The 27,332-nt window shown below is 43.6% G+C and overlaps 2 protein-coding genes across 3 annotated transcripts; one reads left to right on the forward strand and one right to left on the reverse strand.

The window, feature by feature from the left end:
- The first annotated feature begins 152 nt into the window (after positions 1-152).
- Positions 153-24,191, forward strand: nt5c1aa (5'-nucleotidase, cytosolic IAa). Of its 2 annotated transcripts, XM_053863782.1 has the most exons (7): positions 153-590; positions 6,168-6,212; positions 10,755-10,922; positions 11,009-11,138; positions 14,695-14,817; positions 17,047-17,231; positions 18,117-24,191. In XM_053863782.1, exons 1-7 carry the CDS (start codon positions 450-452, stop codon positions 18,465-18,467), a joined length of 1,143 nt encoding a protein of 380 aa, XP_053719757.1. In that variant the 5' UTR covers positions 153-449; the 3' UTR covers positions 18,468-24,191. The 2 variants fall into 2 exon arrangements, with proteins under 2 accessions (XP_053719757.1, XP_053719758.1); XM_053863783.1 differs by lacking the exon at positions 6,168-6,212.
- Positions 20,548-26,497, reverse strand: LOC128757219 (importin subunit alpha-7-like). The gene is made up of 14 exons (XM_053862326.1): positions 26,406-26,497; positions 25,270-25,364; positions 25,121-25,198; positions 24,961-25,063; positions 24,780-24,895; positions 23,716-23,847; positions 23,558-23,646; positions 23,219-23,318; positions 22,981-23,144; positions 22,825-22,900; positions 22,496-22,615; positions 21,046-21,173; positions 20,767-20,945; positions 20,548-20,696 (listed from the first exon to the last, which is right to left on the reverse strand). Exons 2-14 carry the CDS (start codon positions 25,342-25,344, stop codon positions 20,548-20,550), a joined length of 1,509 nt encoding a protein of 502 aa, XP_053718301.1. The 5' UTR covers positions 25,345-25,364; positions 26,406-26,497.
- Positions 26,498-27,332: the final 835 nt, after the last annotated feature.

The following is a 27,332-nucleotide window of genomic DNA, read 5'->3' on the forward strand; positions in this document are numbered from 1 at the left end:
CCACCTTGAGACCACTGAGCAGTCTGTCAACAAGCGGGAGGCGTGGCCATGCTGAATAAGGAAGAGGAGCTGTGATTGGTCAGTGGTAGGGCATGGGGCATGAAAACAGGCAGCTCTGAGTGATTGAATGAACAGAGAGGGGGAGAGAGAGAAGCAGATGGATGGAAGCCAGGAACACACTTAGAAAGGACAGACTGCATTTGTGACAGTGTGCTTGTGTGTTGAAGCAGGGATCTGATCATTGTGCTGGCCCAACAGCAAATGTCCTCTGGATTGTGTATCACTGAGGTACTGGCTTGAGGAAGACTGGCGGGTAGTTTTACTCTCCTGGCAAAGAGGAGGAAACCCATCGCACCATTCCAGGGTCCAGGGGAGGATTTTGAAAATCCTCTTATTTCAGCTCCTTTAACGGCAAAACAAGAAAAGTGGGGAACGTGGGGGGACTTTATATGGTGAAGATGAGTCTGGACGGGGGCCAGGTGCTGAGCGGACCGATGAAGGAACTTAAAGTTTCTCCCTCAGCAAATGGGGACAGATGGGATAAGACTGAGGAGCTGGACCAAGACCGCCTGGATATCAAACCCAAGCAGGTAAGTTGGATCACGCTTTAACAACGTTGTGATGTGTTGCATGGATGGTGAGAAGTTCAATTTACAAAAGGTTGTTTATTGAACGCTAATGCATATTCCTTGTCATGCTTCCTTATTTACCTCACACGGTCCAGATAGTCACAGTCGGAAGGAATTGTTCCCCTGAGTCAATGGGGCTGTTTGTTCAGCAGTCTGGGGCTCACACACTATTATTCAAAAGGTTTTAAATTTGAGTGAGAAATGGGACTTAGGATAAAATGTAAACACATTATCAATGCAATTGGTACAAGACCATTCATCTAAACTGAGAACCTTTTTGACAGACGTGATGTCAAATGTTACATGTAAAGACTTTTAAGAGAGGCAGACGTTTCAAGATGAAAAATACTCACTAAGGATCAAACAGATTTGGCAGATTGTGTACGTTGTTGGTGATTCCTGAAGCGAACAGGTGTGCCTTGCTTGTCAAAATGCTAAATTGTGATTTGATATCAGCTCAGAAAACATCTTTGACGAAGAAAATGTTGCCTTTTTTGGCACACGTTCTATGAGCAGCTCATTACCAGGTTGATCTGTGTCTACTACCATTTTCTGAATGTCATTTCGCTCGAGTCCTGAATGGACACAAAGTTTTGGGTGTGCATGAGCCTGTGATGCAACAGCAGCTTTCGCCCGCAGGAGAATGTGTACGTAGTCTCTGTAATACTGTCATTTAACATACACTTAAAGCTTTCACACAGTCATGGAGTGGCAACAATCGAACCAAGCCAAGTAGTGGAAGCACAAAATTTGTATTATTTGACATCTATTTTTGTCCTGTTTGATTCCGAAATGAATGATATAAAAGAAGTAATGCAATAGCATAAACTCTATACAAAAATTTAATTAAAATAAAGATATATACATTATGTCCACAAGAAAAGCAAAGTACAAGTAAAAACAAAAAGAGAGGAAACCAGATAGGGGAGGAAATGAATAAAAAACTGGAAAACATGAGGAACGTGAGCTGCAAATTGAAGCACAAAGTTGATAGCCTGAAAACCATTGACACCCGTGCATTGGAATCAGTCGCCAGAGGGAATCAAGTCAGAGATTCCCACACTTGGAAGCCAAGGCAAGAGTAGAGTATCATGATGCCAGGAGGCGTGGGAGCTGATAATGTCATGTTCTTTAAGGAGAACCTAAGGACAAGGCGAAGAATTATTGACTCAGCAGTCTGGCCAATGGAGGCAACCCTACCGGGTGGAAGATCTCGACAGATCTGACTGAAATGCCAAGAGGAGGTCCTCAGGGCTGGTTAGAAACGTTACTGTCAATGAAAAGACCAGGGTCACATCGACCACGATTACACACTTATGGAGAACTTTCTCAAGGCAGACACACACATGCTCTTCCCAGCAAAGTTGAGAGTTCAGGACAGGTTCGATGGAGACCAACCGAACCCTTGCAGAGGCAGATCATGAAGACTGAGAGTCATTCAGAATGAATGAATTGGTCAAAAATGGATAAAGACGTGGTCATCGAGACTAAAGGTAAATGCTAACTCATCGATTACACATTTCAAGTGGTCAGAATTATTGCTCCTAACTGTATGGAATCTATTTGTCTTTAAATCGACTGAACAGAATGGCCCTCGGTGACACTAATCCGAAGCTGACAGTCTGTCTGGGATGAGAAATACATAAAACCAGGCATATATATCCCACATTGGAATGGAAGCTGCATGTCTGATGTAACAGGGTTGAAATAAACTTCTCCATCGGTATAGATAAAGAAACACTGAAATGTGCTGAGTCTATACCGGGTGACAGGAGGCTTCAATTTGGGAAAACATTTGAGAGATAAAATGATGCGTGACACTGCAGCTTCTGACTCGCCACACAACTCCAGGAATGACATCTACTGTCTAACCTTCTAGTCCTAATGCAGGGTCCAATGTGAAGAGCTTAACTACATCAGTGCACGTGGGAATTCTGCAAGAGTAATGGATCAGAGATTATGAGGGATTTGACTCTTCGGTCATTTGTGGCTCATGCTGGCGTACGCTTGTCACATAAACAACAGTCAGACAAGCCCTGAGTCTGGCAACATAAACAACAAATGTATTAGCATCATTGCTCGCACTGTTTATACTGTTGCCATGTAAGTAACACATTGTGCCTTTCCTAAGTTGTGCAGTAAAGTAAAGACAGTCCAGGACAGAGCCTCGCAAAACATGAATTCAATTGTTTCCATCAGTTAGATCAGAGATGGTGTATGGGCCTCTGGCTGGGAATGAGGGGTTAATTCCTCTCTGCCCAAACTAGGGTTGTCACAATACTAAACTGCAAATGTGATCTACTGTAGATACCCAGGAAGATAGTTGGATACTCCATCTCATTTTCGGAACTACAGGGATATAAACAAAGTTTCAACTTGAAAACCTGTCAACAGTTTTGCAGAAAAACCATCAATCAAATATAATAATAAAATAAAGAGAAAAACAGAACAAAAACAGGATAATCACGTTTGCACATAAATAAAAAATAAGTAACCCATGTTTTTTTTTTTTTGGCGGGTGGGTATTTACTGTAAACAACAATGGTAGATTGAGTTGAGAGGTTTCTGAACAGGTCGACTTCTCTTTGCTTCTGTCAGCATCTTTAATAGAAGGAAACATCTCTGTCTGGGTCAAATTAGTGAGCTAAAAGAAAACGTATCTAAAACATATATTTGCTTTCACTTAGCATTCAGGACAGCAGAGTTTATTTGTAGAAAAGGGTGTGCATTTTATTGTATTTAATTTTCCTTAAAAATTATAATTCTTCATTTCTGTTGGACCCCACCAACTGTCAAAAGAAAAGGTGGAGAAATGTTGAATAGATCTTTTTTCAGACATACTTGATGTTAGTTAGATGCGTTAGATTGGTGGGTCAGCTACTTATACATGATAAGGCGGGTATAGTTACACACGAGTCTAATGTGTGCCAAGAAGTTCAGAAACTTCAGACAGAGTTGGCAGATGCATAATCCATTAAGACACTGATAGGACCCTAATATCAGACTGGTTGCTGGAAGAGAGCCAGTACACCTTGTATGCACTGTCTACGGTGCTGTTGTAATGTGACCCCCCTACTAATCTCAGCATGGGAGCTATCGGCCACCACACTCTTTAGTCAATAGACCATACAAGAATGTTCGATCAATCCTGACCGTGTTTCACGCGCTGCAGCCATTGACATAATGCTGCAGACCTCCCATCATCTGGCTGACATGACTTTCTGAACAATCATCACACAGGACAAGGACCTTTAGGAGAGAAGTGGGTTATTGACAATGGTGGAACGAGGTGCACTTTTTAAGAAACTCAGCCGGCTTTATACTTGAGAAATGATCACTATTATGTTACAATTATATCTACATCGAAAAAGAAAAAGAGAGAGAGAAAATTGTGTGAGAGAGAGAAATTGAGTGTCAGTATTTAGGACCTCAGACAGAATTAGAACTGTTTTTATAAAGTTTAAATTGAAAGGCTACTAAACTGTGCGAAACATTTATGTGTTGGGTTTCAATTCTACTCTGTAAATCAAATGAAATATATGGATTTAATAAACAAATGGAAGTGTTAAATATTTCAACAAGCATCTCCAAGTTGATTTAACAAATGCATTAACTTCCATGGTAATAGCTTTAATACATATATATATATATATATATATATACAAACACAGAGTATCAAACCACCCTCTCCCCCTGCAGTCATACGTGCTGACTTCACCATTACTGGCCTTTAACGTCGCTATAAATATCAGCTGCGACCATCACTGTTCAGCCCCCACTCCACACTCGCTTTCACCTTTCTCCCCTCCTTATTTCCCTTGTCGCTCCCCCTCCTCGCTCCCCGTGGTGGGAGACAGAAAATCCTCCCGCATGACTTTTTTGCTGACGTCATCATGTGACTGAGGACTGTCCACCGTGATGTGTTATAATTAATGGAAATGAGTCGTCACTAAAGTGTCATCTTCTGGGTCGACGTGCAGCGGGTCAACACGGTTACTGGGCAGAGGAGCCGCGTGGTCGAGGCATGTACACAGGGGAGAGGGCAGGCTGTAAACACTCGCAGTATCGGATCACTGCTAAGACCTGGACCTTTGCTTTAGAACAGCTCTCACACTTTATTCATGGAGCTCACTGCACGAGCCGCAGCATAGGTCTGCAGGACTGAGGAGAAACAAGTTTTACAAGTTTAACAGTCACACATACTTACCCCTCAACTCAATTTCCCCAAAGTTGGCTCATCACCATTTGTAAAAGTTCGGGTGAGAATAATCCTAATAATAATATCCAGAATCTAGGTGAAAATGTCAAATTGATGTTAGAATGCTGAAATGTGACATTGAAATGTTGCTCTACTGCTACTTTTAACAGTTATCACACACATTCATCTTCCTATTGCACATTATTAATAATAATCTACGGTCTTAAGGCACTCCATGAGGCAATCATAACCCTAAAACACGAAGACCTGTGACACACTAAACCAACTCCCCATCCCATTAAAAATGAAAATAAACACTACTTCACATGTATTTATTATATTCTCTGGACAAGCGATGCCACTGGCGGTGAATGATTTCCTCTCACACATCCCAAATGAATGCAGCACAACTTCAGAAGCCGCAAAAATTCACATTATAAGAATAAGTGCGTGTCTACACTGGGATTTCAGCTTTGTGCGCAAATATTTTGGCTTTTAGAAGCAACATTTTCACTATGTATATCATCTTTTTCAAACATTTAACAGCCACACCTGTTTGTTTTTTTTCTTATAAAATCCTAACGTTATAGTCGAGACCACCTCACCCAAGACCAGTCAAGACCAAGACCACGGGAGGGAGGGGTCAAACTGAATACCAGAGGCATCGGTCTATTTCCCATTGTAAATCTAAACGAACATATGACACACCGCTGAATGCAGTTCCCTTTCTAAGTCCTGAATGTTTCATTGAAATACATTCACGACGTAAAGCACTAATGCGTCACCTCCATGCTCGGCGGAGGTTGTCATTGCTTGGCTCCCTTCACCCTCTCAATCAGAGCTCTCTTCCTCACCTGGTCCCTGACCTGAGCATTCAGGTGCTGGGTTCTCACTTCCAAATAGGTCGGGAGATAAACACATTACAGATCTTTTTTCACAAACACTGCAGCTGATCTTGACTCCAGCATACCAGTTTGATACGAGACTCAGCCGCAATGAATCCATTCCGAGACTTTGAAATCCAGGTCTTGACACGGAGACCTACGGTGGCCCTGAAGTGCAAAACACATTGTCAGTTCACGATACAAATGAACTGATCACTGAACTGACTTGCTTGGGAACTGAAAGGGACTCTCTCTGTGAGGGACATGGTGGTCCATGCGGTATCACAGCTTAGGGTGATAAACACAAAATGTTTCAGTAAAGCTCAAACACTTGAAGTGTTCTTTGAAGTGCGTCCAATGACAAAACACGTGTTCTACGCTGAAAAAGAGGTCTCCTCTGGAAAACATCACTGTAACATTCTTGCTCCTGAGTAAAAGAACTCTCCTTTTGCCAAGGTGACAGGGAGACAAGCCCGAAAAGTGGAGGGAGGAGTGTTTTTCGTAAGTATGTCCCTTCATCTACGTAGGCTGCCCATGTGATCTCTACCATCATGTTTGACCTTTTCACCGCTTGTTTTCCCCTGTGTGATGATTGTTCAAACATCTGCATGAGCACTTCCACGAATGAGCCAAGTGAGTGCATGTGGTGGTGCCAGAGAGAACTGATGAAACTGTGCACGTAGTGGGTCACAATGACAGGAAAGAAGATGTCCCAAACAAAGGGTTTTCAAATGGAGGGTTGAGTTGCTGCATGCACATATTTGCTCCTGAAACTATTAGATTTTTTTTCTTTGTCCATTCCGTTGAATTAAAACTACTGACATTTCTGTGTCGATGGTTGGGGATGGAGAACCCGTTCCAAATGACTTTGGAATCATCAGGTCTCTGCACATGTTGTCCTCACAGTCCACCAGCCTCTTATTCTCACACAGGAGTTCACAACCCACCTCGAGTAAGATTGTAATTCCTCTTTCGATATTGCTGGATCCACATGAGGGGCGTCTTCTCAACTGCTAAATGATAAATCGCATTTAAAGTGTTGCAAGTTCCTTGAGTGAATGTGGCAATGTGCAACACAGGATGTTAATGTTCAAATAAATTAATAATAGTTTTATAAAAAATTAAGTTTTGACTCCTTTAATAAGTTTTCGAAAGGGCAATCGACACCCAACCCCAGCTGCTCATGACACGATCAAACAACTTCCCTAGTCTTTAATCAACAACAAACTGCACACATTCCACCATGAAGGCATCGTGACTAGGATGCAGTTTTGTGTTTTGTTTATTCTTTTTATTAATCCCCATCTATCTTTGAATGTTTACCCTTGTTTGGGCCATTGGGGCAGCAATGAAAGCAAAGGGTCGCAGACTTTCCTCTCCCCACAAACCTCCTTCTACTTCATCAAAGCAACCATGAGACAGACTCTCCTGGATGACTGAGATCCTCACCTTACCTTTAAGGTTAAGAGTCCAGCCAGCCAGCGGAGACAACTCACTGTGGCTGCTTGTATATGGGACCTTGCTCTTTCGGTCACAACCCACACGAACACAGGTAAGGTGAGGTGGTAATCCCAAACGTATTTCTCTTAGAAGCTGGCATATGTCCAGCATGATGGGAACCTGGTAAATGGCTGGATTACTGTAATGTGACCAACCAACATCAAGTCAACCAGAATTAGAAAGAAGAAATACTTTGTTTTTATTCTGTCTATTTAAGAAAATAAACAAATAAATGTACATGAATTTCCCTATACTACCTATGATATCTTGCATCGCAGTTCAGATGAGCAGGATGCCTGGTTCTCACGGGTCAAACACCAGTGCCATCTTGTGACGCAACCAAGCCTGGATAAGGAGTCAGCTGGTTTTGAGGAAGGTTCAGGTTCAGGTTCAGATCTTATTTTACATCATGGGTTTAAAGTCGGACATGGGTCGGCTCCATAACAGTGAAGTCTTACGAAAATAAAGACGAAGATGAACTGCAGTCAGCTTCAGGATCCGTTTGAGACCAAAAGGTACCTGCGCAGCAGCAAAATGATCATTCCAGAGTAATAACGTTGAGGGTTTCCACTTGTCCCTCATTCTCATAAGCTACAGTACGTCACCCATGTCTTATGACGCGCTCCGTCTTCTCAGTTGGACAGGCTTACGTGCCCACTAGCGCCATTAGAACATCCAGTATTCGTCCAACTATCTGGCATCTATTCTCTGATACTGAAGCTGAAGAGCTTGCTTACCTGCACCTAATGGATGCTTCGACAGGACTTGTGATGTCATCAATGCATATTTCCAGTTGTCACTCATTGGAACAATGCACTGAATTGGAATTCACCTTCACCTTCACCTTCTTCTGCCGCTTATCCGGGGTCGGGTCGCGGAGGCAGCATTCGGAGCAAGGAATGCTCCGAATGCTCGACTGCTACCTAGTTCTCTTTGCACCCGACCCCTATGACTCCCTCTGTGGGTGGTGGGTCCGCAGGAGGGACGGCCCATGTCATTCGTTCGGGCTTGGCCCGGCCGGGCCCCATGGGCAGAGGCCCGGCCACCAGGCGCTCGCATTCGAGCCCCAACCCCAGGCCTGGCTCCAGGGTGGGGCCCCGGCTGCGCCATGCCGGGCGACGAATTGGAATTCAATTTACACTTATGATTATTATCAGGCTTGAGGTCACTAGATAGACAGCATGTGTGTTTGAGTGCCGGTGTGCATGTCAGCTCCAGTCGGCTTTCTTGAGGAACAAGGCTTAATGGAGCCGTGCCGGTCAGTCTGCGGCCCATTTTTTAGACTTGCAGGGACATTCTTTTGTTTTCACTCCTGCCCTTTTGTTAGCAGCTTTGAGGTGAGGATACATCCATGCACGCCATAGCAGGTTGTTTGGGTTTAAAGACAGGTGTGGGAGTTCATACATGTGTGTTCAAACATGCTCTCACGTGACAAGAAACCAGGTCTTGGCTCAGCTGCCAACCCTGAACAATAAGGGCCTTTGCCCTGGTTGGAATGCTTCTCTCCACTATTAAGCTGTGTTTTACACCAACGCCGCCTGCGACTGGCAACTGATCCCTGTCACCTGAGTGGCACATGTACCCAAAGTGGCATGTGCACTTGCTATGCAGAGTGAGGTACTGCATGTTGCACAATACTCACTATCACTGTTCATGCACTGTTCGTCTGTTATGAACACGTGTTGATCCTTTTCTGTGCATGGTGCTGCTGGATTTAAACCTATAATATCGACAAAGCCCTTTTACTGGTGTGGCCATGAAACCCAAGGTCGTTCAATATGACATACGGTGAGATGCTCAGATGTCACACTGAGATTCATCTTCTAGGAAACGGGATTCCACCAGTCTTAGCTGGATAAAGTGAATGCGCAGAAGCTGGTAGGTTTCAGCAAGTACACAAGCATATGAGCGGCTGACTTCTTGCACAGACCAGTAAGACATTTAATACATTCATGTTGAGTTGTCATTTCTCTGCTCACTAATGTTATAATAATACATTTAGGAGTAATTTAAAACAAAAATTGAATTCTGCTCTTTCAATTTTCGTGATACAACAAAGAGTTCATGGCTGAGTTCATGGAATCGGCGAAATATCAGCTAACATAAGCTAACATTATAACAGAACTATTTATTGAAGGAGCTACAAAAATGATCTATTGCAATAAAGTGATTTATCTACCTTCCCTCCCAGTGACCTTTAGCAGATGAGGGTATATCAGCTTTATTGCCAAGGTCAGTGAGGATCCCACCAACTAGGAAAGTGCTTTGGAACAACGTTCAACAAAGAACAAAACACAATACTACTACTACTACAACTACTAACAATAACAATAACAACAACAATAATAACAAAAAAATGAAATGAAATAAAGACAATATAAATTAATAAAAATAAACAATAATAATATAAGTAATTAATAAATCAATAACCCACAAATAACAAAGGCTGATCACAAATTCATCAGTCTAGCAGCCGATGGGAAGAAGCTGTTCCTGTGACGGGAGGTTCTGGTCTGGATGGACCGTAGCCTCCTGCCAGAGGGAAGAGGGACAAACAGTCCATGTCCAGGGTGAGAAGGGTCGGCTCTGATCCGTCCTACATGTCCCTGGGTCCTGGAGACACACAGGTCCTGAAGAGGTGGCAGGCTGCAACCCATCACCTTCTCAGCAGAACGTACGATGCGCTGTAGTCTGTCCTTGTACCTGGAGGTGGCGCTGCTGTACCAGACGGTGACTGATGGTCAGCTCCCATTTGAGGTCCCTGGCGATGGTGGTTCCCAAGAAGTCTAAGGAGTCTAGAATTAGTCTACAATGGCAATGGGCGAACCAGCCTACATGAGAGGAGACAGAGAAACTGTGACTCTCCTGAAGTCTATGACCATCTCCACTGTCTTCTGGGCGTTGAGCTCCAGGTTGTTGTGGCTGCACCAGGACACCAGCCGCTCCACCTCCCTCCTGTGTTGAGGGTCCGAGTGTCGGAGACAGTCGTCCCCAGTCGCACACACTGACTCCGGCTGGTCAGGAAGTCTGTAATCCATCTGCAGAGGGAGTCAGGCACGTCGAGCTGGCGAAGCTTGCCTTCAAGCAGAACTGGGAGAATCGTGTTGAAGTCCATGATCAGGATCCTGACATAGGTTGGTGGGGACTCAAGACGAGTGTATTCAGAAAGTTGTCCTTGAATGAGTTGATTCAAACTCATCCCAGTATGATAACCTGACTTAAGACTTTCTTTAAGTCAGTGGTTAGTGAATGACTAATAAAATAAAGAATCACTTAAACAACTGGAAATCCATCAGCGGGGACACCTCTCCAACTTTGGAACCCTAATTCTTAGGTTGTATGGCAAGTTCACCTTCACCACTTTGCACCTGATGTTGACTCAGAACACCTGATAATCTATGTTTGTCTAGATTGTGTTGTTATCAGGGTGAGGCATGTCCATCTGACCTTCCATCGCTTCCCGCCTGGTTTAAAATATGTCAGGATCTCTAAAACTGACCCTCACCTCCTGTACCACTTCTGTTTCCCCAACTCTTTCTGCAGCCAAAGCCGGAAAATGCAGTGACTGTCGCAGTCTCATCGCGGGTTCTATTCCGAACTGAGAGGGAGCAGAAGGTGTTCGAGCAGCAGGGTGTGGAGGAGTACCTGAGGTATCAGATTGAACATGAAAGTGAGCCTTTTGCTCCTGGTCCTGCTTTTCCATTTGTCAAGGTAAACTTGTCTTTGATTCACCCATGTGTCCTCCCTTCAGAGTTGCCGGTGACTTCATGTGTGGTGTGATTCTCCCTTGCTCATAGGCCCTGGAGGCAGTGAACACTCGTCTGCGGGAGTTGTATCCACAGAGCGAGGAACTGTTTGATATTGTTTTGGTGACGTACAACCACGCCCATGTGGGGATCCGTCTCATCAACACCATCAACCACCACAGTGAGTTACTGTATGTTAAAAGTGTGAAGTTCTACAGGTTATGGAATGGTGGAACAAAGCAGCACTCATCAAAGCCCAGTGTGTGTGTCTCTGCTGTGTCTGGCTGTAGCCCTCCGCTGTAGTCCCTCGAGGCTCAGATTGTGGTCGCTGCCAGAGTAAATAAGTAAATTCATAAATTAAGATCAGCTCAAGGAAGTGGAGCACTGTAACAGAATAAACACAACAACAGAGATGGATCTGACGGCTGCACAATCAATGCCAGGGCATATTTCACGCTGATGCACAACACCATGCCGTCTCCGCATTTGGCATACGTCACATCTGGCACTGCTGTTGATGCCGTTATACTTCCGGAAAGTGTTAGCTGGGTCACCAAATAAGTTGCTTCTACTCAAATTCAAGTGAGACTTCAAACGTCAGGCGAGTCTGGATGATCCGGAATCAGTGAGTCAGCCAGAACCGGCTCATTTGGCATGTCACTGACTCAATGAAGAAACCTTCAACACCAACAAGATGTAGAAAGGTGCTGGCATTAAACTACTTTACTGCAATTTTCCAGCTACATTGGCCTTCATTCAAGATGTGACTTACCCCTCACAGGGCACTTTGAAAGATGATTTAGACAAACCTAAATATGAGTGAATAGCCACAGACGCAGGATTCCCCTAACACAGAGTAGTAAGGATATTTACTATGACCAAATGTTGATCAAATATTGTAATAACTGGAACATGAATTCCCCTGCAGCAAGTGCAACATCAAGAACGTCAAGGAGTTTCCATGTTCTCTAAGAAGAACATGGAGTAAATCAGTGGGGGTCTGTGACGCAAACCCCTCTCAGACATAAACAACAAGTGTATGAACAGCTGACCAGCTGGATCCTTCCCAGGCAACTCTCTAACTCCACTTCCTGCTTAAGTCTTTGGATGTTTTCAGATCCTCCGAGTTTGGGTCAACATTGTGTCTTGTGGGATGGAAGACTAATCCACAACGCCCAAAGCAAAAACAGTAGTCGGCTTCCTGGAGTTCCCATCTTAGATCTCACTGGTGGTTGTCTGCACGAGGGGGACAACTGTCTCCACACACTGAACCCTGACTTTTGTCTCGCTTCAATCAGGATTTACACAGTCAAAGCAAATAACCAAAGAACCTAAATAAACTATCATAATAAACTGAACTAGGTAATGAGGAGTCCAATGATAAAATAATTTCCCTCAAGTTGTGCGCTCAAGGAAAAAATACACACATATTACATCTATCTCAACTATGTCTTTAGTTCTTTTTTGTACTCCTGTGGTGTTACCTCACAATATAAGGAGAGCCCCGCCAGACAGCTGGTCAGAGACTCCTGCCACCTGGGGTGGCATGTCCCACTCCATTCCTCTTCATCTTGGCCCCTGATCTGGCTCCTGTCTGGGGTGGTGCCGCTGCAGCCATTTTTCATCTCATGCTTATTGTACTGCTTTTGACATTGTTTTCAGATACACCTGAATCTTCTTCAGGCTCTACGTTCTTTTGCATCAAATGTTGTATCAGCTTGTGCAATACACACAATAACTTTGTGTATAGTGACGCGCAAAGTCATTACAAAAGTACCAGGGATTAGTCAATACAAATGACAAAAAAGGAAGAACAAAAAACAAGATTAATATTCCGTTAGTTTTATAAAAGCCAAATTGTCTTTGTAGACAGCGCTGCATCCCTTGGCCTTGTTATTAAGCTCCATGATGGAGTCACCTGCTGGAAAGCCATTTCACCATGGGAATGACAAGAGTGAGTGTTTTAGAGAATCTAACATATAAAACATGTTTGGAGTAATTTCTGCATAACTTTGATGGTTTCACTGAGAAATTGCACCGTAAATAGTCCGGAAATGATGAATTGACTGGCAGAATACATCTGAATTTATCAGAATATCCCAACTCAGTCAGGTTTATTGAAATGTATCCCAGCATTCCAGCGCTCATTGCGCTGTTCTCTGCCCCTGCATTTCCCCGGCATCTACAGCCGCACTGGCTAGATAACGCAGTCGGAGAAAGAGTTTGTTCAAAATGTTTTAGATATTTGTTTTTTTCACGTTTAATATGTTTATGATGGGGCGCACTGGCACTGCTGTGTGATTGTACTCTAAGAAAGATGTTTCTTGTTCCGCTGTTGGCAAAATGTGACCATCTTGTTGGAGTCTTTCTGATATGAAACTGCAACTTTGGAAAACAGTGTACAACAAGGTTTGCGCCACATATAAACTGGCAGCTTAAACGAGAGATGCCACGCCATCAGAAAAATGATCTCTTTTCAAAGATGAAGTCTCACATAAGTCAAACGTATTGAAACGAAGTGGAAACATCGAAAGATAGGATAACAGATAAGACATCATGGCGGTGGTCTTGAATGTGATGGTTTTCTCGTGTTATTCATGGGAAAATCCTGAAAGAAACATATGACTGAAGTTGCTTGCTGAATTCACGGCAGGACATATGAAAAGACCGACCGCTTGGATTGGAGTCAGATTTACTACTCATGATTAAAAAAAAACTGGCTGCATTGTGCTGTATAAACACCATATCTTTCCAGGCAGGAAAGGAAGGCAGGAAAAATGGCCCTCAACTAATAAATTTTTAAATTTTTAAACAAAAATAAGTCTGACATAGCACTGTTTCATGCCTCACTCACCTGAAATAAGGGCCCTCAAATTTTCTTGAGGGTCACAAGTCTTGATGATTTTTCTCTCACTGCAGTTGACGTGCTTCGTTTCTGCAGCCTGTTAAAAATAACAGTACACAGTCAACTCCATGTATAGTCTCAAGATGAGAAGGCTGATCTAAAAACTAATGTTGCCATGCTCTGTTATCAGTGACAAATGTCCTGCACTTGTCCAGAGCCAATACTGTCCAGAGAAAGAGTCACTGGTCAGATTTATGAATTATTCATGACCTCCAGCATGGAAACTGACCCCGCGTGTCACCGGAGAAGTCTTCTTTGATGTGAACGGAGCTGTTGTTCCAGCCAACTTCCTGCTTTCTGGCATGCAGTAGATGTTTGGAGCAAGCAAACGCATGATACCAAGAAAACAAAATTTATTTATTTGAACTGTGGCCAGAGTCTCATGGCTGCTCTCGCAGGAAAGATAAGGCAACCTCTGAGAAAAATGGGAAATGTAGCAGTTCAATGTCTGACGGGCCAAAGTTAGCAAGAAGAGGGGTCACTCGAGAGCTTTGGCTGGTTTGGTCTCTTGGTTTACTAGGGATTTATTGACTCATTTTGATCTTTTACTGATGTATGGAATCATCATCATCATAGAAGCATGTTGAGTGATCTACTTCGAAAAGTTCACTTCACGTAATTATTGAACAGTCTTCTACTGAAATGGTTTTCATCCCTTTTACATCCACGGCCCGCCATGTTACCTCTGTGAATAACTTCTACTTTGGCGGAGAAGTAATGTCCCTGAGCGGAAGACTGTTTCCTCCTCAACAAACCCTCCCTGATAGAACCAACATTGAGATGTACTTCTCTCGGTCATCACAGATATCAGCTTTTATTCTGTTTTCTCTAGATCTCTTCATCGAACGGTTCTGCATGACCGGAGGCAGCAGTCCTATCGGCTACCTGAAAGCATGGCATACCAACCTCTACCTGTCCGCAGACGCTGATAAAGTGAGGGAAGCGCTGGCTGAAGGTGAGCAGGCACTCTGTCATGGGAGACGCAAGCTTAAAAGACTAAAGCTGCGTGACCCGAGAAAATGGAATCAGAATCAACCATTCTTAAGTGGCTTCAGGCCAGCAGGGGCCCACAATGCGTCCAGTCAGAGGGCAGCACTTGCTTGTACTGTATATGGTGGTAGACAAGACAAAGATTGACGTTTGTTAAATTATCGGATGTGGGTAAAGAACCATCGCCACCAAAACATCGTTCTTTGTTACAAAGTAAATAACAAAGTGACAAGGAATTATTCAGGAGCAGACGGATGTCTGTCCAACAATCATGTTTCCATGATAGATGCTGTCGGAATTCTGCGTCGGCCGCCGTGAAAGTGGACTTCCATGTGTGTCCTCATAAAGGCGAGAATGGCTTGACCGTAGACCACCCACCTCATGCTCTGTTGGTCTGAAAAGTGCTGTGGTGGGCAAACCACTGATGAGAATCCTGAGGTGCCGTCAGTCAGCTCAGAGTTGATCAGGATCAATCTACCCTTGAAAGCACGAGATGATGAATGGAGCAGACCAGCAGCTCATCAGAGGCAGGCTACAGGAAAAGCAAAAGAAAGGACTGTACTGGTGATGAAATGTGTGAGGTGGCCAATTCAACGCTTTGCGTTTGTCAGCAACAGTGAGAAAGGGAAGAAATGAATTCGCGTGATTGATCACTTGGAGCCTGACCTCAAACCTTCCAAGGTGATCGCATTGATCAAGTGAGACACACACACACACTCATGTTTTTATGTTTTGTGGGGACACGTGTGACCCTCAGATGAGGCTAAGCCTCATGGGGATCGGCAAAAGGTCCCCACAAGGAGGTGCGTTTCCTAGAATTGGTCCCCACAGGTATAGTTATACAAGTTTGCAGGCACACGCACGTTGTCGTACTTCACTATCTTTGTCAGGACCTCTCATTGCCATAAAGCCTCTCACCCTAAACCTAACTATTTGAAACAGATGGCTAACCCTAACCAGGACTCTTAACTAAACTTACACCATATTATAATAAGCTAAGTATTATTATTTAAACCAGGGGTCACAAACTGTTCCAGAAAGGGCGGCAGTGGGTGTGGGTTTTTGTTCCAACGAATCGAGCACACACAGCTTTGCCAACCAGGTAATATGTAGTCAGCGATTGTCAGTCTGGTGCTGCTTGTTTCAACTGACGCCTGATTGGTTAAATATATGTTCTTGGTTGGTTGGAACAAAAACGTGCACCCACTGCCGCCCTTTCTGGAACAGTTTGGTGAACCCTGTGCTAAACCTTGTGAGGGGAGGCCAGAATGTCTTCACAAAGCAAAATGTCCTCAGTAGAAGGTGGCTTGTTAAGACTCGGTACTGCAAAAGTACGTAAGTACGGCAAAATATACACACACACACACACACCCTCACATGCACACACACACACGCAGAGACGACTTTGACATTTTCCTTGTATTGTAAGGTCTAGGCTCTAGATACATGAAGCTGTGTCAATTCGATAAGAGGATTATGTTTCATCTCAGACTGTATTCGTCTTCGCAGCGTATATGCAGATGATGAATGCAGAATTTTCTTCCTAAGTAGCTAAAAAGAAAATTGAGGCCGACCTCAAGTGACCTACTGTATGTGTCCTGGGAATAAGTGGATGCAAACACACGCATCAGCCTCACTAGGTTTGTTGGAAATATAGGCATGAATGACTTGTTTCCCATTTCAAATACAAAATAGAACTCAGGATGACAGAGCAGCTAACTGAAGGCTGACCTGCAGCAGTTTAGAATATCGATCATATGCAATAATGTGTGAACATATATTCTTTCATACTGAAGGCTTTTGAGATATTTGGCGGGAAAATAGGATATAAAATGAAGAGAAATGCAGATTACACTTTGTGTTTTCATTTCATTCCACTGGAGGACGCTACAGGGCTAAATCCCAGCGAGCTTGTGAAGAGACGATCAGAAACGATATTGTAGTTGAACAAATGATTGAGCCAAAAAAGTGTGGTCTATAGGGCACAGAATGCCTCACTTTTGGGATATAAATAAAGTTTAAAAAAAAAAATTCTGCCAACATTCCATTTACGTTCTGCTAAGAATGAGACAACAAGGTTTCACAGAGTGCACTGTAAAACACAATGCGCAGAAATAACCAAAGTTGGTCATGAGCATTCAAAGAAGCTCTCCAGCTTCTCCAGGAGTTTCACTGTGTCCGTTTGTGTTTGTAGGTATCGCTGCAGCCACCATGTTCATGGCAGAGAAACAGACAGAAGTATCCACGACTCAGCTGAGGGTGGCTTTTGACGGTGATGCTGTTCTGTTCTCCGATGAGTCGGAGAGAATATTCAAGGCCCACGGCCTGGACAAGTTCTTCGAACATGAACGGGAGAATGAGGACACGCTGCTCGATCACGTAGGTCACTAGAGTCAAGCCCCGGGGCAAGCCATTTTATGTAGCCCACAAGAGCTATACAGTAAATACAAAACATATATTTCAGATTGACATCTTCTTCAAAGTGCACAGAAACTACTACTCTAGTACACCGTCAGGGATTAACTGTCAAGCACTGCCCATCCTCAAATTCCTACAAAGTTCAAGTTGTCTCCTGTGAATGCTTTTTGTTGCCAACCACAGAGAGGAGCCTTAAATAAGGAACATTGGAATGAGATTCTGCTCGTGTTGTACTCAAGACCACCTAACCTGAGACAGGGTCGCACATAGGCCAAGTCCAAGACCAGGAGTTTGAGGGCCCAAGACTGAGTAGAGACCCAGACCCAAAGTCCAAGACTGAGATCAAACATATTACAGCACAAACTACTATTTTGTACCAATGACACCCCTTTAGTTCTTTTTGAAAACATGACTACGGTTAATCTTGCAGTAAGAAATAAATAATGACTGATAGAATTGTGGTTAGACTTATGGTTCTGTATTTTGTCTTTAGTTTGGTCTATGTCTTGGTCTCTATCTGCTCTGGTCTTGGTCTCAACTCAGGTCTCAATTACAAGACTAGACTCTGCTTAAAAAATAATGAAGCATTGTTTGGGAAATGGAGGGTCAATTTCCAGTCTGTCTTGGGCCTTTCTCCCTTGTTACATTTGCTTATTACTATATTATTATGGTGTTATAATTCTATTATTATTACTTGGTTGGCCATTGTAATGTCACAGGCAAACATCATTATGTTTAGAAACTGAGACCTATGTAGCTCACCCCACAGAAGGCGACAGAGTCATTGTTTCAGATGCCTGTAACCTGCTCTTCGCACTAGCTTCACCCACTCATCTTTTCCACCAGGGTCCATTGAAAGGATTCTTGGAAGCTCTTGGGAAGCTTCAGAAGAAGTTTTACGCCAAAGGCCACCGCTTGGACTGTCCGATCCGGACCTATCTGGTCACAGCTAGAAGCGCTGCCAGCTCTGGGATCAGAGCGCTGAAAACCCTCAGAGCCTGGGGACTGGAGATTGATGAGGCCTTGTTTCTGGCCGGTGCTTCAAAAGGCCCGATGCTTGAGAAGATACGACCCCACATCTACTTCGATGATCAGATGTTCCACGTGGAGGGGGCAGCAGAGATGGGCACCATCGCTGCCCATGTGCCTTATGGTGTCGCTCAAAAACACAGCACCAGAAACAAATCTGGGAAGTAGACAGAGGGTCACTTTCAAGAAACTCTTTCCTCAACTACAAACACTTGAGACTTCTTAAGGGAGTGGGATGACTGCAGAGCAGCAGTATGGTTACCTCTCACGTGTCAGTTGAGCTCAAGCTCTGGTCTGAGATGATGCAGGTCAGTTTGCCAATGAATCTGAAGCTTACAAGGGCTCCTGACCACTGTGGTGATCTGACTTCATACCAGCATGGACGACAGATAAGTGATTGTTCCAGTCTTTAGTCAAGCACAGAAGCTCTGACTGTCTGAAAACCAAGTGTACTGTATGTAACGCATGCATCCAGCAAGATATAGTTTATTTTATAGTTTAAATGGTGCCTTATGTTGACCTTTACATTCATTCTGAGTGAGTCATCAAGGTTGTCACAGGATTTGTATTGTCCATGATGTGGTGTGTATTTGACCAACTTCAGGTGTTTAAACATCCAATTCAGTGAAATATAGTAATGCTTTTACTTTATTTATTGAGTTTTCAGTACCGACTCGACTTTCTGAGATGTTTTCTGCCTGGAAATGTTCAAACTTGTGTATTTTGCAACAGACAGACATGTTGCTTGGACCCAGTGCAGAATGTTGATTTTGAAGAAACACACCGTATCATTTGAAATGGATCAGCTGACCACAGACTGATGCAGATAGATACATTTCATTGCAAGAATGAAAATAAAAATATTGTAAATTGTGAAGTTACACAGTGACAGCATGAATACTGTCTTGGCCTCCCACGACCACGAGTCACGACTGACTCGTCTACTATTGCGTCACATGGTATTATTGTCATGACGCCCATGACCTCCGAATCAGTCAAAAACATCTGATGTTCAGCCAGCCGACACTTTACCAGTCAGTGCATCTGTTCCCCTGAGCAGCGAGCCAACCGTGAAATGAGACCAGAATTAAAATGGATTTTGAAAAAACACTAACAACAATCAGATTATTTCAAAAGAGGAGCATTTGATTTTTTATTTTTTTGGCTGTTTGAATAGACCACATTTTTTTGCAGTGAAAACCACAGATCCCAGATTTCTGAGAGCAAATGCAGATGCTACATAGTCCTGCAAAACTATTTATGCTACTCGAAATCTAAAGAGAAGTAGTGACATCGCGGCAGAGAACGATATTGTATCTGTCAATAAATCCTTTCAGATCCAGGCCCCACTAAATCAAGTCACATGATATCTCCGACCATTCTGGAGTCTGGGTCTGGTTGAGAGAGGCCTGTCCTGCGGCTGAATGCTTCTATGTACTGAAACACCAATAAACGTCTTTTGGATGAATAAAACAGAACATGGTGGGATGCACAACAAGAATGAGGACAAACATTTGAACTGACTGAGGGAGATACATCTCAACTCAATAAGTCACAGCACTCTTAAATCAGCGTCTGTGTCAGTTGGGAGTTCGTCGTCACATGGAGAGTCCCGGAGAATCGCTGCAGGCATCAGGCATTTTTGTAGTCCCCATTGCTGCTTTAAATATAAACGCAGCTTTCGAGCGAGCTGGCCATTTTATAAACAACTGAATTCAACTTCAAAATGAACCATTTTAAGAGGTATTTTCTCTGTGTTTTCAGATGCAAAGAGTGTTTTTTCATTCCATCCACTGTAGTCGCTCTAGTTGCAGGTCATAACATGTCCACACTTTTTGGTTTTGGACCCCCAACTCTAGCCCAAAATGGGGTTCAAACTACAGCAGAATGTTTCCATCTTCAAGAGCTCTGTAAGACTCTGAGGTCCACCAAGATGTCAGGAAAGTTTGACAGTAAAAAGAACATGTTCATATCCCCAATCGGTTTTTACTCTTAAATTATTTAATTTACTGACACATTTGAGAGCATTTGGTAAGAGGCACTAGTATTTACCAGAATTCAATTTCTGTCTCCATTTAATCTTAATCATCATACAAATGTTTATTATTTTCAAATGTGTTTCACACCACAAAACAGTGAGTAGGCAGAAACAAAATGACAAGTTAAGACAGAGGAGCTCAGTGAATCATGGCTTCAGCAACACAGCTAAGCAGTTTGACTTAATCACATGCATTTGACATCTGGGTCCTTAAAAGCCCTTCAGAGTCTGGTCCACCTGTGGAGGCAGATTACAGTTCTCATCCTCATCGGCACTGAAGAAGTTCTCCACTACTTCCACAGCTTTCTGGTAGATCAGTGGGCTGTCGTGATACTGAAGAGCCATTATTCGGTCCATGCCTGAGAAAAGTAGAATTTTAAGTTTAGCAGCGAACGCAAACTAGCCCTCGGAGGAGTAGCATCACTTTGCCTTTAGCTTCCTCGATCAGAGCACAGAAAGGGTTTTGCTCGGCGCAGTTTTTCTTGGCAGCATGGTCACCACATATCAGAATGTACTCCAGGGCTCTGAGTGAGTCCAGAACGATCATCAGGTCCTTCATGATGAGCAGTTCGCAGAGCTCCTTAATGCAGCCCACATCGACCAAGTACCTAAAAATGACATGTTCATTCTCAGTCTGGGGTTCCCAACAGTTAAAACAGGAGTTTTCGGGAGCGGCCTTTAAATATTCGACTAAACCATCAACCTGACCTGATCTGCACCGGCGTAGCTGCACAGACACTGTTGACAATTGCCCAGCCAGCCTCTAGCTTGATCCTGAAGGCGGAGTTTTGAAAGACTTCGATCAAAATGGGGAAGATCTTTGCGTCAATCACCATCTGCAAATAAATCAAATTAGAATGGTGTAAAAGCGCATCATGAGTTGAAGACTTAGAGTGCAGATCTGGATAGAACACCAAAAACCTCACATACTGCCAAGACCAAACAGAATGCACACCAGCATCAGGACAATTGTGATTTTAAAAAACACATTGATGTTTACGTTAATTCTATTGTTAAGGAGAACTTTCCTGGAACAAACCTCTTGTCTTTTTTTCCCAGAATGATGAGTGATCTAGTGAGTCGGCATGACTTCAATTTTTGAAAAATGAAGAGCTACATTTTTTTTTTCATTCAAAGTGTGATAAAACACAGACGCAGACACACTCCTGGGAAATGAGGCTGATAACTGATTCCATTGTTGCATTATGAGGTAGCTTGACCTTCACTGCTGGAGCTCTCCTTTAGACTCCTTCTTTACTAGGTAAACAAGAATAAACAATGTCTGCTTAAGAAAGCAGACTGTCAGAAAATACGCGTCATTAGCTGTAAACACAGTTTTGGTACGGTTGTCAAGTGGACATGAGTTTTCAACTAAACATTGTTTCCTATTCTAAAAGTTATCTTCATTGTCATTTGCTGTTCAATCGCACCAGGTAGCTGTTGGAGATACTTCTCTATCAACATCCTCTGAGCAAACAGATCTGTGGCGCTCTTTCCAGGCATGAAGCCATACTGCTGCTCACTGACTCTGACCTCTCCTCTCAGCCTGGCTTCAGTGACATTCCTCCACCACCTTACTGTGACTCTTCAACTTGATCCCTCTATAGTTACTGCACAGAACTGAGAATCCCATCTGCTCCTCAAAATGGGCACCTGAACACCGTTCCTCCTCACGTCAGGCATCCTCTCTACCTTCAAGTGGACAGTGTGGTCAGAAAGATTGCCTACAATGACATCCCTTCCAGTAATGGAGTCACAGCAACTCTAACACTATAAATAGTTGGGTGCAGCCAATTCCTGACCAGAGCGTAGGCTCCCGCCCCAGTGAGGAATAAGTGAGCAAAGATGGATGGCTGTGAAAGAGGGCATGAAAAAGAGGTGACTAAGGAGGATAGACAAAAGCATAGGAGGCTCTCGTGCTGTAGCAACCCCTGACAGGAAAGATCTCGAATGACAGAGTCATTTCACATAAAAAGACGGACATCGTGGTTCAAGTAGACCCAGTGAATACAATGCTAACTTGTACACTAGAATAGCACCAAGTATAAAGTTGTTCAACCTCCAACAATCCAGTTTCCCAGCCATCAACCACAAGTTAGTCAGTGTTGCCAAAACCTTAAAACAGTGTCAAGTGCTGTTGTGGCCCAGCACGCCGTACCTGCAGCTGAGTTCGATGTCCAGCTGTGATGTTGGAGAGGGCCCAGCAAACCTCTTTCAGCATGGACCTCCTGATGAGGAGGTTGCGGAGACTTGGCAGAGCTGAACAATTCAGCACCATCTTCACAGAACGGGACAAAGACTCAAATGAATGACTTTTACTTCATGGTCCTTACAGGCCACACTTGCCCTGCATCAGCATATGTATTCTCACTGCATTACTTTTAGCGTTTTTGGGTCATAAACAAGCATCACCCTCCACCGGTCACTTATAATCCTGAGTCTCCCACAAAAGGCCATGCTCCAAATAAAGCCTCAAGATCAGCAGACCTGGGTCTGGATGTGACTTCCAGTCAGGATGTTTCCCACCGCCCTCAGGGCAGGGTAGGCCACCTTCTCCTGGTGCCTGCCAAAACAACACAGGGCTGGAGGAAGAGAAAAAAAAACACATGAAGCTGCTTTCAGACGCATCTGCAGCGATCTTACATGAGCAGGGTAACAAGGCGCGGACACACTCCAGAGTTGATGACCGCCTGGATATGGTCAGAAGGACCGTCCAAAAGGTAGGAAAGGCCCCAACAGACGTTGACCAGCAGGTCGATGTCACTGCTGTATAAGAGCTTGGACAGAACAGGAAGAGCCGGCGACACCTAAAACAAAAACACTCTTTTCAATTTAGTGAGACACCTTCTAAGGTCGGAAATCTTTGTGTGACTAACACAACCTTCTCAAAAGCTGGTGGAGGGTTTTTTCCTCTGAAGAGATTTGACAGAGTCCACACCGCCTTTTTGGTGATGGCTAGATTACTGGAGGGACTCAGCAGCCTGAGATCGGAGGGAGCGACAAGTTAACTGAACAACTGATGACAAAATTGTGGAGACCACCTGATGATGAGGTTTCACAAAACCGTGTGCTCGTTTACAGAGCTCAGTAGGTGGCGCTCTCAGTTTAAAGACAATGAAATATATGTTTTTAAAGCAGAGAGTTGCCATCTTGTGGCCTCTAGAGATAAGGACAATGCTTCATGAAGGCATGGGCAGCCTTTGGATAGAAATTCAGTTACATCAGTAGAGGAGACAGGACATTGCAGTTGATCACATAGTCTCGACAAACTGGTCCATCTCCAGCGATGTTCCCTAAAGCCCACACGGCCTGCAGGGGAACAGAATGGAAACTGGCTATGAAGCTGGAAATTCATATGGATAGCCAAAACTTACCAACCATTTCCTTCACATCTTCATGGGTGGAGCAGAGAAGTTGGATCAACAGGGGCACGGCTCCAGCCTCAACCACTCGGGCGGTCAGTTTTGATGGACCTGCGGCGATGTTTGTGAGGGCCCAGGCTGCTTCAAACTGGGGGTCGAAAGGGAGGAGCGTTCTTCATAAGACAGCCAACATAGAGAATGGAAGGGACAAGCTCTGGTAAAAGCGCGCAGATTTCCAGATGTGCAACATATGAGATCAGCTTTCATTCCAAACCATTCTTTAATTTATTCTTTAATCTTATTTTAATTTTTAAGAGTTTAATCACTCATAACCACTATTTTTGAAAATATGGAAAAGTAAGAATGAGGGGCAAAAATGACAAGAGCTGGTCTTTACTCGGCTCCTTTTCAGTGGACTGTAAGAAGAAATATTGACAGCATGTAAAATGTCAGAAGCTATGTAATATAATGCAAAGAAATGTAAGTCATGCAAATGTCAAATCTAATTAGAATGTACTGGGTTGAAATAAACATTCTACTGTGTGGTAATGGCAGGACTACTTAATATTAACTGGTGTGATTTAGCTGTTTTTTCTGTTATTTGCTAACTCTGATGCAGACAATGTTGAGATGTTAAGTTGTGTTCTTCTTTTCTGTAGACAATGAATTGGCACAATATGCCAGTGTCAATGAGCTGTGCTCTCTGAGACCTTTGGCTAGTCGTTTTACTTTTCCTCATTTTTCTTTTCTTCACCCCTCCCACACATGGCTGTGCTCTCAGTACTGTTCTCTCGCTTGACCTTTTCCTTGCTCATGCATTCACCCCATCTTCCATCTCATGTTTGACCCCTCAGTTGTCTTTTGCGTTGAATTGTCTTTCCTCTCATGTTTGACCTTTCTGGTCTCACAAATTTGACCTTCATTGTCTCTTCGAATTGAGCTTTTTTAGTGACCGATTTCATGAAACACATTTCTCATGTTTGAGAAGTGGCTTTTACTTCCTTGTACGTCAGTCTTCATTTTAGGTGCAGTATCACATACAGTAAATCAAGAGGATCCCAAGTGCTGTGAGTGGCTGACCTGCAGTTCCGAGCTGTGAACGGACATGAGGAACTCCACCAGTTTCTCCAACACTCCGGCAGAGTTGATCACCTCTTCAATCGCTGGGTTTTGCTTGAAAATTTTGTGAGCGACACCTTAAGGCATGTGACATTTTCAGACCGACCTGGATAAACAATGGTCGCATTGGAAACAAACCCACCTTTGGAAAGAAGCTTGCGAAGAATCTGTGTGGCTGTCAGCTGGAGATCAGGAACTTCTGAGAACAACATCTCGATCATGTCTTTGACGATGCCGCCGCCACTCTGAGTGGAAGAGACTTTGAGGCAATGCAATAAAGGAATAAGAATAGGAACACTGACAGGTGAGTAGTCAATGGGAAGGTTCCTCCCAGGCAGGTATTCTTCTTCTGCAAGACGCTCATCATCTCTGTCCATTAACTATGAAGGTGAAATGGAGGAAGACAAGATAAACCCATTAAAAATAAACATGCACAGGTGTATAAAAATACTTTTTGTTTCCTTAAATCGACATCCCCATTGTTCCTGCTGCTCATCCTGACTGGGCTGCTGCTCAAGTCCTCCATGGAGAGCTTCGCCGACGTGTCTGCTGAAGACATGGGAGTTTAAATGGCCAGTTGCATTATATTTATTAATTTACACAGGATGTATGTGGTGAGTGGGTACGGAAGACTTGAAATTTGAGAACATCTGAGTCTATATTGAGCAGCCACTTTTGAAAAACACAACTTCAAATGAGGAAAAAATGTTGCTGTTTGATAAAAGCCATCTACATCAGTGTCTCATGCAGGTCAACAATGGTCAAAATAGTGTGCCGCACTTGTGCGCCCACACGCACAGTTTTTGAGTATTGCAAGCACTCGTTCAATGGAGTCAAATACAAAAACCAAAATACAAATCATAAACATTGTCCTGGAGTACGCGTCTCGCTAGTCGGCCCGTGGATTGTAACGCACTTCAGCGGAATGTGGACTTTCCATCCAGAAACGAGTGCGAGCACACTACCCAGAAACAACGATAAAGCTGTTCGTCAAGCTGAAAGAGCAGAATGTGGATGTTAACTTGCCCATGGAGAGTCAGCGAGCACGGGACCAGGCGAGCACCTGCAGCAACGCACCTGAAAACTAATGGGCAACACGTTTGCGGCACAGTGACGGGAGAAGCTGTGACCACCAGAGGTCGCACTAACACCGCGCCTCTGGTGTGACAAATCCGTTCACAACATGCAAGTGGTTATGCTTATTGAATGTTTTTGCTACATTCCATTTATGCAACTTCATGCTAAACATGTCAAGAAAGAGCATGGTGTAACTGATTATCAATACAACAAGCTGGTTTATGTACCCTATTTACATGAGAATAGACATCATTTTATTTTATTTCTTCCCTGTACTTCGCACAACGCTCCAGATACTTGATGGTATTCCATCTCGCTTGACCAGATAGATCTGAGAAATGAGCTTGATAAAAGTGTTGCTCAACAGTTCAAGTGGATTTTTAAAGTCACTACTGTTCAATACTCAATAGAGATTAGGGGGGAAAGTCTAGCTTTTGTGATAAAGGCATGTCAGGTGGTATTTCTGGGCGCAATGTAAGCAAATCTGAGAAAGATGTGTGACTCACTCACTTCTGGCAAAGATTCTCAGATCGTTGGAGGGTTGACGGGTATGCTGTTGGAGGTCGGCACAAGATTTCCATCAGCTTCTCTGGAAGGTTCTGCACCCAGATTCTGTGTTTAAACAGCTTTACAATCATTTAAGTCGTGAATTTAAGAGGTTAGTCTTGGGTCTGCCAACCTGATGTCAGATCCCTCCTCAATTTTGATATGACGCCACTGCATTGAATTTCAGGTCATATCCAAATGCTGACTTTTTAAGAGCAATATTACACTTAACCCTTTGAGCACAGACTTGCGTTTGGCCGAATTGTTACATTTAAACAAGCCCAGCTGCAAATATGGAGCTGGATGCCGTTACTACTTTACACATGCAGATGGCTGACACCAGTAACTCAATCTTGAAAGATTTGTGGCCATGTTTCTATCACAATTTTGGAGTATATACACTTTGAAAGCCAACCACACTTGTACAGTATGACAGGCAGAGTTCTTCTGCACATAATGACAGAGCGACCGATTGCTGAGAGTCCACAGCTGCGCATATTGGAGCTGATGCTTTACTGTGTATCGGGAATGTGGGGAATCTAAAAAAAAAACGGGGAAATAGCGGCAGACACGGGAGAAGGCATCAAGGTGTCACTAATGTGTCACAGTATTTAAGACACCAGACAGGAAGGTTGCAAAAGTAAGACCTCCAGAGTGATAAGCAGTGGTGAAACAAAAACAAAGTTGTTACACAAATATTTTCGAGGACTCGGGTACCTCTGATGAGGTTTCCTCAGAGTCTGTTGGAAACTCTGAGGAAAGGAACAACGCCCTCAGAGAACCATCATTATCAGGCTGAAAAAGCTAAGAAATTCAGGGACGCAAGGCGCACCCCATCAAACTTTAAATTCTGGCAACAAGTGATGAAATTCAAGGTTCTCAAGGCAGCAT

This window comes from Synchiropus splendidus, chromosome 4 (assembly GCF_027744825.2).
Source record: "Synchiropus splendidus isolate RoL2022-P1 chromosome 4, RoL_Sspl_1.0, whole genome shotgun sequence".
In the NCBI taxonomy this organism is placed as follows: domain Eukaryota; kingdom Metazoa; phylum Chordata; class Actinopteri; order Syngnathiformes; family Callionymidae; genus Synchiropus; species Synchiropus splendidus.

Excerpts from the sequence above, each read along its gene's own strand:
- nt5c1aa (XM_053863782.1), top strand. The coding sequence starts at position 450 with ATGGTGAAGATGAGTCTGGACGGGGGCCAGGTGCTGAGCGGACCGATG. Across the intron at positions 11,139-14,694 it reads CAACACCATCAACCACCACA|ATCTCTTCATCGAACGGTTC; the intron begins GTGAGTTACTGT and ends TGTTTTCTCTAG. Across the intron at positions 17,232-18,116 it reads AGGACACGCTGCTCGATCAC|GGTCCATTGAAAGGATTCTT; the intron begins GTAGGTCACTAG and ends CTTTTCCACCAG.
- LOC128757219 (XM_053862326.1), bottom strand. The coding sequence starts at position 25,344 with ATGGAGGACTTGAGCAGCAGCCCAGTCAGGATGAGCAGCAGGAACAAT. Across the intron at positions 25,064-25,120 it reads TTCCCATTGACTACTCACCT|AGTGGCGGCGGCATCGTCAA; the intron begins GTCAGTGTTCCT and ends TCTTCCACTCAG. Across the intron at positions 21,174-22,495 it reads GACATCGAACTCAGCTGCAG|ATGGTGATTGACGCAAAGAT; the intron begins GTACGGCGTGCT and ends ATTTATTTGCAG.